The sequence below is a fragment of the Saccharomyces eubayanus genome, chromosome XI (assembly GCF_001298625.1).
Source record: "Saccharomyces eubayanus strain FM1318 chromosome XI, whole genome shotgun sequence".
Classification (NCBI taxonomy): domain Eukaryota; kingdom Fungi; phylum Ascomycota; class Saccharomycetes; order Saccharomycetales; family Saccharomycetaceae; genus Saccharomyces; species Saccharomyces eubayanus.
Window position 1 is genome coordinate 227,694 of NC_030970.1, and position 13,652 is coordinate 241,345.

At 40.2% G+C, this 13,652-nt stretch overlaps 5 protein-coding genes across 5 annotated transcripts; 1 reads left to right on the plus strand and 4 right to left on the minus strand.

Moving 5' to 3' along the window:
* Nucleotides 1-302: 302 nt before the first annotated feature.
* Nucleotides 303-2,456, minus strand: GFA1 (glutamine--fructose-6-phosphate transaminase (isomerizing) GFA1; the record flags this gene model as incomplete). The annotated part of the gene is made up of 1 exon (XM_018366348.1): nucleotides 303-2,456. One exon carries the CDS (start codon nucleotides 2,454-2,456, stop codon nucleotides 303-305), a length of 2,154 nt encoding a protein of 717 aa, XP_018220940.1.
* Nucleotides 2,457-3,239: 783 nt separating this feature from the next.
* APE1 (metalloaminopeptidase APE1) lies at nucleotides 3,240-4,862 on the minus strand (the record flags this gene model as incomplete). Its single annotated transcript, XM_018366349.1, has 1 exon — nucleotides 3,240-4,862. One exon carries the CDS (start codon nucleotides 4,860-4,862, stop codon nucleotides 3,240-3,242), a length of 1,623 nt encoding a protein of 540 aa, XP_018220941.1.
* Nucleotides 4,863-6,002: 1,140 nt separating this feature from the next.
* On the plus strand, nucleotides 6,003-10,586 carry HSL1 (protein kinase HSL1; the record flags this gene model as incomplete). The annotated part of the gene is made up of 1 exon (XM_018366350.1): nucleotides 6,003-10,586. The coding sequence occupies one exon, from the start codon at nucleotides 6,003-6,005 to the stop codon at nucleotides 10,584-10,586; it is 4,584 nt and encodes a 1,527-aa protein (XP_018220942.1).
* Nucleotides 10,587-10,813: 227 nt separating this feature from the next.
* YPF1 (aspartic endopeptidase) lies at nucleotides 10,814-12,577 on the minus strand (the record flags this gene model as incomplete). Its single annotated transcript, XM_018366351.1, has 1 exon — nucleotides 10,814-12,577. The coding sequence occupies one exon, from the start codon at nucleotides 12,575-12,577 to the stop codon at nucleotides 10,814-10,816; it is 1,764 nt and encodes a 587-aa protein (XP_018220943.1).
* A 261-nt stretch (nucleotides 12,578-12,838) lies between these two features.
* UTP11 (rRNA-processing protein UTP11) lies at nucleotides 12,839-13,591 on the minus strand (the record flags this gene model as incomplete). The annotated part of the gene is made up of 1 exon (XM_018366352.1): nucleotides 12,839-13,591. One exon carries the CDS (start codon nucleotides 13,589-13,591, stop codon nucleotides 12,839-12,841), a length of 753 nt encoding a protein of 250 aa, XP_018220944.1.
* Between the last annotated feature and the right edge of the window lie 61 nt (nucleotides 13,592-13,652).

Consider the following 13,652-nt stretch of genomic DNA (forward strand, 5'->3'; position numbering starts at 1 on the left):
TAGGGCTCAATTTTGAATCAAAAGGAGAAGTAAAAAGGTGGCATGGAACTTGAAACCACATCGAAGTTATAAAACTTTGTTTAGCAGATATGGCTAGGGGCTGCAGTAACCTTTTTAGTTATTTATTAAAAAATTATTTTTATTTATATAGGAAAATACAAGTGGAACCATCTTTTAATGCCTGCTTGTAATACACATTACGATATAATGAAAGAAGTTCAGAAAAGTGAAGGGAGAGAAAAGAAGGACAATTGGAAGTTAATGAAACGGAAGAGGAGGGATTGGAATGTAAAATAATCTGCCTATTCGACAGTAACGGATTTGGCCAAGTTTCTTGGAAAGTCAACGTCAATACCTTTGTTAACAGCCAACCAATATGACATTAGTTGCAGGGGAATAATATTGACTAGGCCTTGCAGACAGTCGACAGTTTGTGGAACCTCCAAGGTTTGAAGTTTGATGGTTTTGGATTTTTCAGCCCATACTTCATCATTTTCGTTACAAATAATAATTGGATGGCCCTTTCTTGCAGTGACTTGTTCGATGGAGGAAACGACCTTGGGGAACAAAGAATCTCTGGTACCAAATGCAATGATTGGTAAGTTTTCATCGACCAGGGCCAAAACACCATGTTTCAATTCACCAGCCAAGACACCTTCAGAATGCATATAAGAAATCTCTTTGATCTTCAAAGCACCCTCTAAGGCGGCAGCAAATTGGTAGCCTCTGCCTAACAATAATAAAGATTTTTGATCTTTCAATTCAGTGGCACATAGTTCTTTTATTCTTGGTTCCAAATTCAACACTTGTTTGATTTGTCCAGGAATCATCTTCAAACCTTGAATAATTTCGATTCTTCTGTCTACCTTTGATACACGGTCATCTGACAATGACAAAGCAAACATTACCAAGGCAATATACTGAGAAGTGTAAGCTTTGGTAGAGGCAACACCAATTTCTGGGCCGGCATTGATATGAACACCACAGTGAGTGACACGAGAAATTGAAGAACCGACACTGTTAACTATCCCTACAGTCAAGGCCCCTCTTTCTAGACAGTAATTCAAAGCCAACATAGTATCAGCAGTTTCACCACTCTGTGAAACAAAGACACCTACATCGTCTCTAAAGACTGGACATTTTCTATCCAAGAAATCTGATGCTAATTCCACACTAACTGGGATATCTGACAACTCTTCAAAGATAGCACGAGTGGCCAAACATGAATGATAAGAAGTACCGCAGGCAATCATAATTAGCCTACGCGCTCTTCTAACAACTGGCAGCCAGGCCTTTAGACCACCTAATATTACCTTATTGTTATCGAAGTCAATTCTACCTCTCATAGTGTTGAATGTAGATTCAGGTTGTTCATAAATTTCCTTTTGCATAAAATGGTCGTAAGGACCTTTCATGATTTGAGCTAGTTCCATTTCTAAAGTTTGAATGGATCTTGTCATGGATGCGCCCACTTCTCTTCTTGATCTATGGATATGTAATTCACCATCATAGATATGAGCAAGGTCATCATCCTCTAGGAACAAGACCTTCTTGGTATGTTTGACAACAGATGCCGCATCTGAAGACACGAAAAACTCCACTGGAGTTGGAGAGCCATCTTCTGATAGGAAAGCTCTGGATTGGGAATGTCTTAAATTGAATTCGTTGGCAGCAATTGGTAGTAAATTGCCGTTTTGGGAACCAGCTTCAAATTCACGAGCTTTCTTTGGACCCAAGCCAAATGGTCTGTTATTTGATCTCAAGGGAGTTTCTGGTTGACCAGCATTGTCTTCAGGAAATTCCACGTCCACAAAATCAACCTTTAGTTTTTTGTCAGATTTGACACCGATTAATAAAGGAGACCCTTTTCTGGTGGCAATAACTTCATTTGGATAGTGACAGGATTTGCATAATAACCCATACGAACCTTCTAGTTCCAAAAGAACCAACTTGGTTAATTCATGGAAATCCAAATCATGACCATTTTGTAAGTTTGTGTTATACAAGTGCAAATATAATTTAGCGATACATTCAGTATCAGTGTCACTTTCGAACTTGTACCCTTTATTAAGTAAAAGGGTCTTCAGTTCTCTAAAATTTGTGATGATACCATTATGAACAATCACAAATTGGCTCTCCGGATCAGATCTTTGAGGATGACAGTTGATTTTCTCAGGTTGGCCGTGGGTGGCCCATCTAGTGTGGGCAATGCCGCAATGAGAGACAAAAGTGACATCCCTGTTTGGCTTTTCCCTAGCGATTTCTTCTTTCAAAGCACTGACTTTACCGATTTGCTTATAAATCAAAGTAGAGTCAACTTCGTCACCATCGATAGCAATACCGGTGGAGTCATAGCCTCTATACTCCAGTCTTTGTAGACCGTCCACCAAAGTGTCGATGATTTCACCTCTGGACCTTTCAACCAGATAGTTACAATAACCAAAGATACCACACATTTTTTATAATCTTTCCTGTTGTTTCGCTCGAGAACTTACTGTATATTCGTCTCGGTAATTATATAAGGAAAAGACACACAATTAAATTATATCTTCTTTTTATTATTAGCCCTTTGCCCACTATTATTTCTCAACTATATAAATATATTGTAAGAAATGAACACCAATTCTGTAACTTACCAGTGAGGACAGGTGTGATGAGTAAGTGGACAGACAAAAAGAAATACGTGTTCCAAAAATAAGTAGCAAGGCAGAAAGGGTCGAATGCAAAACACTAAATACCTATCTTTAGAAGAGGAGAAACTCGCCTCAGAATCGCTAAAAGGCTTTTCGATTTCCCAAAGAGGAAGTCTAATGTTTTCGATTTGTGAAAAGTGATGAAAACAGAGAAAAAAGATAGCGAGCCGCACGGTACCCGGCCGGGAAATGCTTGATTTGGAGCGTCACAAAAGAGAGAATGCTTGGCTTCTCCAGCAGGCGGTATGTGATTTGTTTCATCCAGAGGACTGGCAAGACTTGGTGGTGCTATGTGTATGCGTTGGCGTTGGCGTTGGCGTTTTCGTTCAAGTGATAGTAAAGTTTACGTTTGGGATTCAGGTATTTTTGATGTTTTATTTATAAATGTGTACATACATATATTTATATCCCGATAACGATAAGTTGGTGATGAATTTTTCTTGCTTGGTAATTTTTTTTTTTTTTTTTCATTTCCAAGTTAAAAGTATTTTTAGAAAATATGAAAAAGTGAGAAAAACAGAATCAAAAAAGAAAAAAATTGGAAAATCACAATTCTCCGAATTCATCGTAGACGGATCTCCAGTTTCTGAAAAACCCGTTGAAGAACTTGGTACCCAATTTGACGTCCATGGACCCTGTAGCAGCTCTGATACTGTGCATGGACATTTGCGCAATGCCCAGATCTATGGTACGGGCACCGGTTTGGGAGGCCAAGGATGGGCCGATGGTACCGCCTGATCTTGAGTTGTTTTTGATTTGGAAGTACTGTACTTTGTCCCCGTTGAGGCGTGCGAGTTCTTCCACCAGGGCAGTGCCCACAACGTCCGTGGCCATGTGTCCGTTTGGATCTAAGGACAGAGTGATACCGACGTTGGGCACTGGGGAATGGTTCTTCATGTAGACTTCTGGGAAGTTTGGGTTTAGCAGATGGTTGACGTCTGCAGACAGAATGATGGAATTTGCCCACACAGTGTGTAAGTCAACTGGCTTCTTGCTGAAGGCGGTAGTAGCACGTTCCACCACTGACTCCAACAAACGACCCTTCGCACCTTGTCTTGTCAATGAGCCGATTTCTTCGTTATCATACAAAGTGACGGTGGAGAAAGCGTCCGAGTCATCGGTGTTAACGTTCTTGGCGTAGGAGACCAAGGCAATCATTGCTGCAAAACTACATAGTCTGTCATCCAGACGTGGAGCAAAGATGAAGTGCTTACGGATACCACCAATGGTACCCTTTTGAACGTCGAATAAGTCCAAGTCCATTTGAATCAACTCGGACACCTCCAAACCGGCCAAATTGGCGACGTATCTCAAAAGATGCGTGTTGTGCTTGCCGGCCAAAGGCGAATTCTTTTCGTCATCAGTGGGTGTCTCGTCTTCGCTTGGAGTGGGGAATCCGATGACCGGGACGGTTTGGTCTTCTTTGTCGAATGGGCCTTCTGCCGGTTTACCGAAGTGAGGGGCCAAAGAGGGAATTCTACAGATAGGATAGGGCGTGGAGTCGATCAATGTACTCTTGATTTCGTTGGTGCCCTTTTTCTTGTAAAGAAGACGGCCACCAATACCCAGGTCTCTGTCTAGCCACAGCTCGTTCAAAGTGCCACCATAGGGAGCGACAGCAATTCTACCGTAACCTTGCGATAAGTCTTCGAAGGAAGCAGGTTTCAATTTGACGGTCAAAGCGTCCACATGAGATCCGATGGCACCAATACCCTTCTCTGCCTTCCAGTTCTTCCCTAGGACGAAAGCAGAAAGGTTAGTACCGTTTCTCAGGGTGTAGAACTTACCACCGTTTTCGCCGATGCTGTCGTTCCAATTAGATTTCTCGCTCAAGTACTTGAAGCCATTCTTATCTAACATTTTAGAGAAAAACGATATAACATGGTAGGTGGTGGGGTTCTCGTACATGAAGTCGATGAACTCCTGAGAAGCCACCTCGTAACTGTGCTCTAGGTCACGAGCTGTAAACTCCTCGTGTCTCCTTTCTTGCGTCTCGTCCGCGATTTGGCCATTCTTGGATGGCTCAACGCTAAGCTGTTGAAGGGTTTTCTTCAATTGTTCTAGTATTTCTCGTTGTTCCGCCATCTTTTCCTTGCTTTGTTTTTGTAGTTTTTTTTCTTTGTTGGGAACTACCACCGTAACCTCTCTATTAAAGGGCCAAGAGTGCATACTAATGTATGCGTTACAAGGCTTAACTTTTGTAAAGTCAAGCGCTTATAAAAGAAATTTTCACTGTTTTACGAAACGATTAAAGGGGCGTCATGTGCTTACTTAACCCTATCTTCTCCGACCACCGTCTCCTGCCGTTACTGCAACCTCACGCCATAGCGACGCAAATACTATCAAGGCCTAGTCTGTGTTAGGAAAATCCCTAGCTCAAATCACCAGCTTTTGTTCTACAAGATAAGCGTTTCTCCCAGACCTACTTTTCTTGTGCATACTGTTCCGAGGAAATTAAGAACCGCAACCCATACCCTAAGTTTGATACTGACCAATTCAGCAGCCAATTCAGCAACCACTATCATTTATCTCAGCCCAAAGGAAAGAATGACCGTTTATCTGATACCTGTAAGCGCAAGAGATAGGGGGTCGGCACCTCCATCCACGTCTCTTCAAGGGCTGAATAATCACGGCCCTGGCGAGCATTGACTTGGAGGTGTAAGTGCCTCGCACTACCTGGAGTGCTTGGCACCTTCCGCAAGGGCATACGTGACAAAGACCGGAAAATCGCAGCGGGGCTGTAATTGAGGTAATAAAGCAGATATGCGCGCGTTCACAATAGCATGGTTGTCCAGACTGTCTTGTCTCTATCTCTTGCTTTTCGCGTTGTGAAATATTTTTGCTATTTTTTTTTTCGCGTGATCTTTTTCGCGTTGAGTTGCTTGGGCTAAACAGCAAGAGCTATTCTTCATCACATACCGTAGCGTACTGTAACGGGCGGAAGCAGCCTTGTAGTGGTGTTTCTTATTGGTGTTCTTAATATAAGCAAGCGCTCTTTTGTCTCGAGACACATTTCTTCTTGCTCACGCACTCGAGCCGGTAAGCCTTTTATAAGAACCAACGTTAACAACGTACACTAAGCCTCTCAATAGCCGATCGAAACAAGAGTAGGTATCGAGCAGACTATCGAGCAGGCTGGATATCCCATCAAAATCGCTGAAATACACGGAAAAAAAAGTCAAGACAACAACAAACGCGTTTCCGTAGACAAAATTACAAACAAATAGACCAACAACCAACTATTATTCACTCATTTACTATTATCATTGTTGTTATTATTATTATTATTATTATTTTTTATTTCGAAGAATGACTGGCCATGTATCCAAGTCCAACCAAAAGCCCAAAAGCCGCCCGTCGTCATTGGCAAGGAAGGCTGCTAAAAGGGCTATGGCCAAAGTAAACTCAAATCCGAAAAGGTCATCTGCTCATTTAGAACGTGTGGTGCAATCTGTAAACGATGCTACCAAAAGATTGTCTCAGCCAGAATCAACCGTCAGCGTCACTACAAAATCATCAAAAAGGAAATCAAGAGATACAGTGGGTCCCTGGAAGCTGGGCAAAACTCTAGGTAAGGGATCCTCTGGTAGAGTACGCTTAGCTAAAAATATGGAAACAGGACAATTGGCTGCTATTAAGATTGTTCCAAAGAAAAAATCCGTTGTTCATCGCTCGAATAATGGAACCGTTCCTAACTCCTATTCGTCGTCGATGGTCACCTCCAATGTATCTTCTCCGTCAATAGTGTCCAAGGAACATAGCAACCACTCTCAAACCAATCCATATGGTATAGAACGTGAAATTGTCATCATGAAGCTGATCTCTCATGCCAACGTGATGGCGTTGTTCGAGGTCTGGGAGAACAAATCAGAACTATACTTGGTACTAGAATACGTTGATGGTGGTGAATTATTCGATTATTTAGTCTCAAGGGGAAAACTACCTGAAAGGGAAGCAATCCATTACTTTAAGCAAATAGTCGAAGGTGTTTCCTATTGTCACTCCTTCAATATATGCCACCGTGACCTAAAGCCTGAAAATCTGTTGTTAGATAAAAAAAATAGAAAGATCAAAATTGCAGATTTTGGTATGGCAGCTTTAGAACTTCCAAACAAACTTTTAAAGACTTCATGTGGTTCTCCACATTACGCCTCTCCTGAAATTGTCATGGGTAGGCCGTACCATGGTGGTCCAAGCGACGTCTGGTCCTGCGGTATCGTTCTATTTGCATTGTTGACTGGGCATCTACCCTTCAACGATGACAACATCAAAAAGCTATTACTAAAAGTCCAATCAGGTAAATATCAAATGCCCATGAATTTATCTGCTGAAGCTCGTAATTTAATATCCAAAATTTTGGTGATTGACCCAGAAAAAAGGATAACCACTCAGGAAATACTAGAACATCCTCTTATTAAGAAATATGATAATTTGCCCGCTAATAAAATGCTTAGAAAAATGAAAGGGGACAACATGACGAGAGGAAAATCCAATTCAGACTTACACTTATTGGACAACGTTTCGCCCTCCATTGTAACTTTACACACAAAAAACGAAATCGATGAATCCATTTTAAGGAGTTTGCAAATTCTTTGGCATGGAGTTTCACGTGAATTAATTACTGCCAAATTACTTCAAAAGCCAATGTCAGAGGAAAAGCTATTCTATTCACTGCTGTTGCAGTATAAGCAGCGTCACTCGATTTCATTGTCTCTGGAAAGCGAAAACAAGAAGGCCGCGAAAGAAACTAGTATAAATGAATCGAAAATAGAGAGCTCTTTGGAGCTTCCAAATTCTGCAAACTCAAGAAGCGATATTGACGTGAAAACTTTACATTCTTCTGAAGCTCGCTCGAAAAATACACCAGAATTCAATCATCATGAGGAAACCAGTACTAACGCTGGCACAGAAATGAACGCTCCAGTGCTTGCGCAAAAATCTCAGTTTAGTATCAATACCCTCAGCCAACCAGGAAGTGACAAATATGAAGCAGAAGTCCCAACTCTACCACCTGCTATACCTATATTTAGCGCCTCCTCATCAAGAGTTTTCCGCAACTCTTTCTCTACTATCTCTTCACGTTCGAGGAAATCGCTACGCCTATCGAGTTCCAAACTGTCATTATCAGCTTCAACTTCTAGAGAAACTATGCACGAAAACACAATGCCTCTACCCCAATTGCCAAAATCGCCTTCAAGATATTCACTCTCAAAGAAGGCAATTCACGCGTCCCCATCAAATAAGTCCTTACTTAAGTCACTCTCAAGGAACCATATAACCCCAAACACCACTGTAAGAAGAACCTTGCAAAATTCGGCGTCAAAGAGATCATTGTACTCATTACAGTCGATTTCGAAACGTTCCTTGAACTTGAACGATATACTGGTGTTCGACGAACCCCTTCCTAGCAAGATACCGGAAACTGGACATACGAATAAATCTGAACCGCATTCTTTGGAATCGGACTCGGACTTCGAAATCTTATGTGATCAAATATTGTTTGGGAATGCTTTAGATAAGATTCTTGAAGAGGAAGAGGATAACGAAAAACAGAAAGATCTTCCAAAACCGTGGAGTGAAAATACAAAAATTTCAACAGGTATTACTATGGACGTTGAGGTTTCTATGAATAAAGAGAATGAAGGGCCAGAAAAAAGTTCAACCAAGATTGAAAAAGACTTATCCAATATTCTACATAACCAGTTGGAAGAGAATTCAAAGATTTCATCATTTTCTGTGTTTAAGGAAGAAAGTGCTCCGTCTAATTCAGTTTTCATGGAAAGTAAAAAATCAGAAAGAGCAGTCCTTTCAGATATCACGAGCTCGTTCAATAAAGCTAACAATGACTTTTTCAAAAGTGAAAAGTTAACAATGGAAAAACAGAACCATAAGGCCCAGCCTCGGAAAAAGAATGAACTATTTTCACCACCGAAATCTACTCAAACCCAAGGACAGCGTGTAAAGTCTTTACCTGGTGTCAAAGGTAAACCTTCTTTATCTCTAGACCCTCGTCGTAACATTTCTCAGCCGGTGAATTCGAAAGTCGAATCGTTATTGCAGGGACTGAAACCTAAAAGAGGTCCGCCTTCCCATTGGTCCCACCAGAGCGGGTCCTTGTTTGGGGATGGACCCAACGCGGATGAATACTCGAATAAAACGTTAGATAACACATTCGAAAGTTCAAGTGTTCCTTCAACCACGGTAGCAACAGATTCAACAGATCCTAGTGTTCTAGCAGAATCTAGTACGATCCACAAGCCAATGTTGTCATTACCTTCAACTCTTTTAAACACCTCTATGACGTTTAAAAATCTTAGCCAAATGCTTGCTGATGAAGACAATGACAAGCACCTAAGCATACCTCAAAATCAATCTAGGAGTGTAGCGATATCGTATCCTTTGCGAAAACAGTCCACTAAGATATCTTTGACACCAAGATCTAATTTAAACACTAATTTATCGATCAAACGTAATCAAAGCTCACCTGGATCGTATTTGAGCAATGACCTAGATGAAATCTCAGATATGACGTTTGCGATGGAAATACCGACAAATACTTTCACCGCGCACGCAATTCAAGTAATAAATAGTGGCTCGAGCAATAATACGACTGGTGCATCACCCAAAATATCTTCTTTTACAAAAGATAAAAAAGGTGAACTAGCTGGTTACGTGCCAAAAGGAGACAGAGCGGTTAATAGCAAAACTAATAATATTCTAGATTACAATGCACCAGGTACACACAATGAAGGGGCCATTAACATTTTTGAGGATGCTCCCTCCGATGAGGGGTCATTGAATACATCTTCTTCAGAGAGCGATTCACAAGGAAGTGTACATAGAAAGGCCGTATCTATCGATACATTGGCAACTACAAACGTTCTTACACCAGCAACAAATGTTAGAGTAAGCCTTTATTGGAACAATAATAATGCAGGCATTCCTCGAGAGACCACTGAAGAAATACTTTCCAAAATTCAACTATCGCCAGAAAAGCCACCAAATCCACATGTGCAAAAGAGATTCTCTTCCGCACGTGGTAGTCGTGATAGTGATGCGTTAGGCATTTCCCAAAGTTTGCAGTCAATGTTCAAGGATTTGGAGGAAGATCAAGATGAACATACGTCTCAGGCTGATATGCTTGCATCAAGTTTAAACTACCAAAATTCAAAGCTTTCTGAGGAGAACACTAACCCAAAGCAAAGAGTGACAATGTTATTTGATGAAGATGAGGAAGAATCCAAGAGAATAGGTTCAGAGAAAATAAAAGAGGAACCCACTAACCTCGCTAGCAAAATAGACGAGGAACCTGCACACGTTTCTTTATCGCATGATACTAATAAAGAAGGGCATGTTGACGCCACAGAAAATAACCATTTAAAGGTTCCAAAACCCTTGCCTACTAAATCTGCTAAAGAGCCTGCTTTGAGATCGGGTTCCGCTGCAAATACTAAAGGTCTAGAAAATACTTCTAAAAGTGCCAATAAATCTGCAGTTGAAGAAGCGCCCGCTAATGATAAAAAAAATTGGTTCGTCAAGCTATTACATAATTTCTCATCTCATAATAGTGGAACAAAGATATCCAAAAATCACGTAACTAAAATTTCATTTGACGATGCGCACATACTGACATTGAATGAATTCAACAAGAATAGTATCGATTATCAGCTGAAAAACTTGGATCACAAATTTGGCAAAAAAGGTGTGGAATACGATTGTAAATTTGTAAAAGGGAACTTTAAATTTAAAATCAAAATCAGCACTCTGCCCAATGCTTCAACGATCATCACTGTAAAGAGGAGAAGCAAGAATTCAAACACTACTTCCGATAGAGCTTTTGAAAAGTTTAATAATGATGTGGAAAGAGTAATTAGAAATGCTGGACGTGTATGAAGTTTGTATAGACATTACTTAATTGTGTAAAAATATCAAAAAATCGATGTACAAGAACTGGTTTGGTAAAGCAGAAAGACAGAAGGCAGACATGAAATAAAAATTAATTAAACAATAATACAAATAAAAGTTATGAAAAGGGTTTTACACATTGTCCTAGTTTAGAAAATAAATACAACCCTAAATGCGTAGGGACAGCAGCCGGTTTTTTTTTTCCTTTTTATTGTTTAAGAGAATTCGTCATCCGATAAATCATATTCAGAGAGCTCTTCTTCAGAACTATCGTTTAAATCTTCGTCTTGTACAAATTCTTCATCTTCATCATTATTCTCGTTTAAATCATCAACAAACAGAGCATATTTGTCAGCGTCATCGTAGTACTCCGACAAGATAAAGGTCGAATAAGTCATGGAGTCTTCCTTTTTCTCCACAGTTTTTTTCGAATTCTCATCCATTTCAATCGTGTCATATTGGAAATTCCAGAATTGCTTGAAGTCTTTGTTCCAGCATGCCACCATTATAGTACTAATCAACAAGGAAGGAACGATGTATAACAAAGCTGGTTGTGCGGTATTGAATAAAGATAACGATACCATGGCGGATATTAAAGCAGCAACGTAACTAATTATAGCTGTGATAAAGTACTTGCCAATATATGACCAATTCAAGAAGTGGAACTCAGTGTCATCGTGATCAAGATGCCATTTCCAAATATCATACTTGTAGCACATAGCGATGAACATACCCGGTAAAGCGATATCACCTAAGCCGAGCATTGAGAAATTGAAGCTGTTTTGGGCAGTGTTAAACTTAACTGGCAGGCTTAGTTTTACTGGGATATCAAGGTTCGTAGCAACCGTAACCATCACGTCAGTACCAAAGACGAAATAAATGTCGTAGAAGAATAATGCAATAAGAATTAGAGCCCCGGATTTCAAATTCTTCAACTTTAATTGAGAAATGGACCAAATTGCCATATTCATGCTCACTGCATTGGATATTAGCCAATTGTTAGGAGACAAATAAAAGTAGACAGTGGCGACTACGGAGAGCACAAATGAAACGATAAGTGCGTTATTCAGGTATATGTTACTGATTTGTCTTTTCGACTTGACGTCTTTGGGTTTAATCAGTTCCCTTCTATAGAAATGTTTCATCCAGTGGTCCTTTTCGATTTCAGTCAAGGTCTTTTGGTGAACAGCCGAGTTAGTTAATCCATCTTTATAGTTCAAATTTGTAACGAACCCGCCTATTTTGTTTAGATCGTCGTTATCGTCAGCAATGGTTACACGGTACCTTGGCAAAACAGTCAAGGGGTTCCAAGAAGTCATATGCGATATATTCCTGGAAAAAGAATTAAGGAAATATGAGTAGACAAATGTACCTGCTGGTATATTCAATAGTGTTATGTTAAAATTCAAAATCTTAACCACGTATCTCAACCAATTCAAATGTAGCTTCTTAATAACAAAATACAAAGCTAATAAAGTGCAACCACTAGTTAAAGGAAGTATAATCGCATGTTTCTCATCCATCATATCAAAGAACTTTTTGCTCTTTTTCTTCTTCTTTTTGTCTTCGTCACTCTCATGGTAAATTACATGGCAATCATGATCTACATCGAAATCAGTGGGGTCAAACAACGGGTGTTCCCTGGTAGGAGGCAAAGCGGTAAACGGAATAGAAGATATGGACGTGAATGAACCAATAACGACCAAAGCACTGGCAATGAGAACTAGGGTAGCATAGTTGAATGCTAAAGAATGGCTTTCGACTAGGTGTGTGATCTTGTGGGCCACACGATACGATATCTTGTCAAAGGTAGTGGCCAAGCCGTTGTTATGGTTTTCGACTATAGCATTAATTTTTTCAAAAACTTCTTCTAGTTCTTTGTTCGACGCACCTTGGCTCGTGCTTGACGAATTGGCCCTAAAGATACGAGACGACCACTCCGAGAAGTGGTCTACAACGGAGTTTAAATACTTGTTCATTGCGTATTTGTTTTTTCTTTAGTTGGGATCCATAGTATTTCTCAAAAAGGGAGTTCTTGGCAAACCTTGTCTTATATATTCGAAATCGGAGAGGGGTTCTTTTCTTTCCGGTGTCTCAAAATCCTTTTTTCTTCACGGCACAAAGGCACCAAAAGTATATATCAAAGACTATATGAATTAAAAAGAGTATAAAATATGAAAAATGAGAACTGATATGACGAGTTGTATAATACAAGGGCCCATCGAATAGCTGATAACGCCCTAACGCTTACGTTGCTTCTTCCATTTAAAAGAAGACTTCCCTGACGAGTCCACGATTTTCTTCTTTGAACCCTTTTTCAACAGTTCTCTTTGAGCGTCCATTCTCTGTTGGACTTGTTTCAACTGGGTTTCTCTCTGTATATGTTGTTTTACTTGTTTGAATTTTTTCAACTTCTTCTTGTCTAGTGATTCCTTGGGCATTATTGATGAGGCGCTCTTATTGTTCAAAACATCTTGGGTCAACTGGTCCTTGGTTAATCTATTCTCAGACCTATTCACCATCTCAGAAGTGGTATTGAAAAACGTTTCTGGAGCAAAATCCTCCATCTTTTCTCGGGAATCAACAAATATTGTATGATTCCCACTGCTTTTGAACATCAGCTCCTTCGATCTTTTTTCCAGTTTCTTCAACTCTAGTTGTCTCAACGTCCTCACATAGTTACTATCCTGTGTCTTGAGCAATTTGACTTGGTCCATGGAAAGAGACTCGTCTTCATCGTCACCGTGACGTGAGGTGATTAAGAGCCCTTTTGCATCTGTCTTTCTCGAATGCATAGCATGGTAGTATTCATCTGGGTTTCTTTCTTTCACTTTTTCTCTGAGAATCTTCAAACTGGACTGCTTCCTATGGAAATCTTGTGCACGCTTTACATAGTCTTTATGCTTTTCTAAGAAACCATATCTGGTACGACTCGTTATTTGAGAACGCTCTCTATGCTGTTTTTTTTGAACATCATGCACTAGCTTAGCCATCTTTCGGTTGCTTCTATATTTCACGGGCTCTCGAGAATTTGCTGGCGTACCTGGTGGCCTG